Consider the following 936-nt stretch of genomic DNA (forward strand, 5'->3'; position numbering starts at 1 on the left):
CCGGCAGCACAGGTAGAGCGGTGTCCCCAGGAGCAGGACGGGCACTGACGCCAGCGCCAGCACCACCAGCGCGGTCTGCACCGGCACCTGCGGCACAGGGACACCGTTTCAGGGTCCCCTCCGGCACCGGGCTGAGAACGGCCCCCATTCATGAAGCAGAGGGGACCCCATCCCCGCTGCGCCGGCCCCCGCGGGGCTCCCCGCTGCTCCCAGCCTGGGCAAAGAGAAGGGTCCCCGGGTGGGTGCCCCCCATCTCGGCGGGGTGCTACCTGCCCCCGGTAGAGCGGGAGGTTGTCGGCGTTGGAGGTGAAGAGGAACATGTCGATGAAGTGGATGAGGATGCTGGGGGCCACCATGGAGTCGGCGGCACTGAACTTGACCCACTTGTAGAAGATGAGGAAGACGAGGAAGACGAAGAGACATCAGCCACGCTCAGCCTGGCACGGCGCACCCCCGCGTGTCCTGGGCTCCCACCCAGATGTAGGGATACAGGACCCCACTCGCCCGCCCCACCCGGGTGAGTCCAGCCCCGGGCCCCTTTAGCATGACCATGGGTGGGCAGAGCCCACGGGCTCAGCCACGGGGACTCACACGTGGTTGAAGACCCCCAGCAGGACGCCGAAGCCCATGTGCACGATGCCCAGCACCACGGACATCTTCATCTTGAAGGAGTTGAGGAAGTTGAGGTGGTTGGTGGCCAAGCTCCAGATCTGTCGCGGACAAGGTGGGTGAGACTCTGGGCCGCCCCACCGAGGCTCCCACCACATCCTCTCCCCCACGGAACACTCACTGGGTCGATCCCGAAAGGATACGGCCCTTGGAAGACGCCGGTGACGTTGGGGTCCAGGGTGAGGGACGGGTGGGTGGCAAGGTAGGCAGAGCTGTGGGCAGAGCGAGGGGGTGTCAGTGCAGGCAGGGACCTGGGGGGGGGTTCAG

General features: G+C 66.7%; 1 protein-coding gene across 1 annotated transcript in view; it reads right to left on the reverse strand.

Moving 5' to 3' along the window:
• The window catches only part of LOC103914268 (olfactory receptor 5F1-like), a gene marked incomplete at its 5' end in the record, with an annotated part of 8,998 nt that extends 8,117 nt beyond the window's left edge, over window positions 1-881 (reverse strand). Inside the window, 4 exons of the mRNA XM_009320880.1 lie at window positions 50-87; window positions 270-383; window positions 594-710; window positions 791-881. Coding sequence (XP_009319155.1) covers window positions 50-87; window positions 270-383; window positions 594-710; window positions 791-881 — 360 coding nt within the window. The remainder of the gene's footprint in view (window positions 1-49; window positions 88-269; window positions 384-593; window positions 711-790) is intronic.
• Window positions 882-936: the final 55 nt, after the last annotated feature.

Source organism: Pygoscelis adeliae, unplaced genomic scaffold (assembly GCF_000699105.1).
Source record: "Pygoscelis adeliae isolate BGI_AS28 unplaced genomic scaffold, ASM69910v1 Scaffold423, whole genome shotgun sequence".
Lineage (NCBI taxonomy): Eukaryota > Metazoa > Chordata > Aves > Sphenisciformes > Spheniscidae > Pygoscelis > Pygoscelis adeliae.